At 36.0% G+C, this 1,233-nt stretch overlaps 1 protein-coding gene across 1 annotated transcript in view; it reads right to left on the reverse strand.

Moving 5' to 3' along the window:
- The window catches only part of EXOC4 (exocyst complex component 4), a 233,933-nt gene that overhangs the window by 59,186 nt on the left and 173,514 nt on the right, over nucleotides 1-1,233 (reverse strand). Inside the window, exon 13 of the mRNA XM_072399059.1 lies at nucleotides 412-567. Within this exon, the coding sequence (XP_072255160.1) occupies nucleotides 412-567 (156 nt within the window). The remainder of the gene's footprint in view (nucleotides 1-411; nucleotides 568-1,233) is intronic.

Consider the following 1,233-nt stretch of genomic DNA (forward strand, 5'->3'; position numbering starts at 1 on the left):
ATCGGGTGAGTATATTATTTTAATTATTTTATAACACATTTGTCGTACAGGACGCACTAACTTTTCCCCCCTAGTTTTGGGGAAGAAAAAGTGCGTCTTATACGGCAAAAAATACGGTACATAAAAAAGAAAAATATTAGTAGAGGAGAGAATAGAGTGAGAAAGTGGGTAGTGAATCTCTGCTGTATTACTTAATTGAAGTCAACCAATCTGGATCTGAATTCTGGTAGCACTGCCTGGATCATGGTCATCAAGGCTCAAAAGTCCGCTGAAAATTGTACAAAACCTTTGGAAAATAGACAGCTACCATATACTGTATGTATTTGTATTTCTCTGGGAGAAACTGAAACAAAATTATTTGGGTAGACTGAATATTTAACCTCAAAGTTTTAATATTTTACTCTGACTTACCGTATAAAATCTTCCTCATCCTCCCTTTTAGGTCTTAATTGTTTAGGTTGTGTCATGTTCAGCCAGTTGGGAAGGGACTTTAGTAGCCTAGTGATGTCATCGTCCTTTGCCCAGGAAGCACTGATTACCAGCTTTTCATCTGTCTGAACAATGCTCCTGCAAGAAAAAAAAGAAAAAGACAGGTTAGATCACATCCTAAATCTAGACTATATGACATTAAGGGATAAAACATAATATGGACATTTAAAATGTGTCGTAGGTTTATGAAGAATACTGTTAGTCCTTTAAAATGCAAAACACAAAAAATCATTTTGGATTTGGATTACATTTGGATTTCAGATCAAGTACCCATTTTGCTGTAGGGAGACTCACTTTTACTGCTGGTAACATGAAAAATCATGTTTTGATATCTTCCTACTGGAGATGTTAAGATATGCATTAAGAGGGATCATACAAAAAGAGGGATATAGCAATACAAATTACAGAATGGCTGTAGTTAACATTGATCTCACAAGCAGTGTGGAACCTCCATATCTTCTTCACCAACACAGGTTATTAAGTGAAAACAGCTTTGTTCGGTCTATATTAAGTATTAATTTGCTGCATGTGTCCTATTGGGGAGAATTCTCTTTAGGTTTTGTACTGAAGATGAATCAGGAAGTGAGAGGACATCTTTAGAAAGCAAGTGGAATTCCTCATTTTGAGAGTTGTAACAGAACAAATGTCCCCACTGCAGAATTTCCCCCACCTCATGTTTTGATGACAACTTCAAAATTCTGGAATTCCTATAACTCGAACCAGCGAAATCATCACAAAAACAAC

Source organism: Pyxicephalus adspersus, chromosome 2 (genome assembly GCF_032062135.1).
Source record: "Pyxicephalus adspersus chromosome 2, UCB_Pads_2.0, whole genome shotgun sequence".
In the NCBI taxonomy this organism is placed as follows: Eukaryota; Metazoa; Chordata; class Amphibia; order Anura; family Pyxicephalidae; genus Pyxicephalus; species Pyxicephalus adspersus.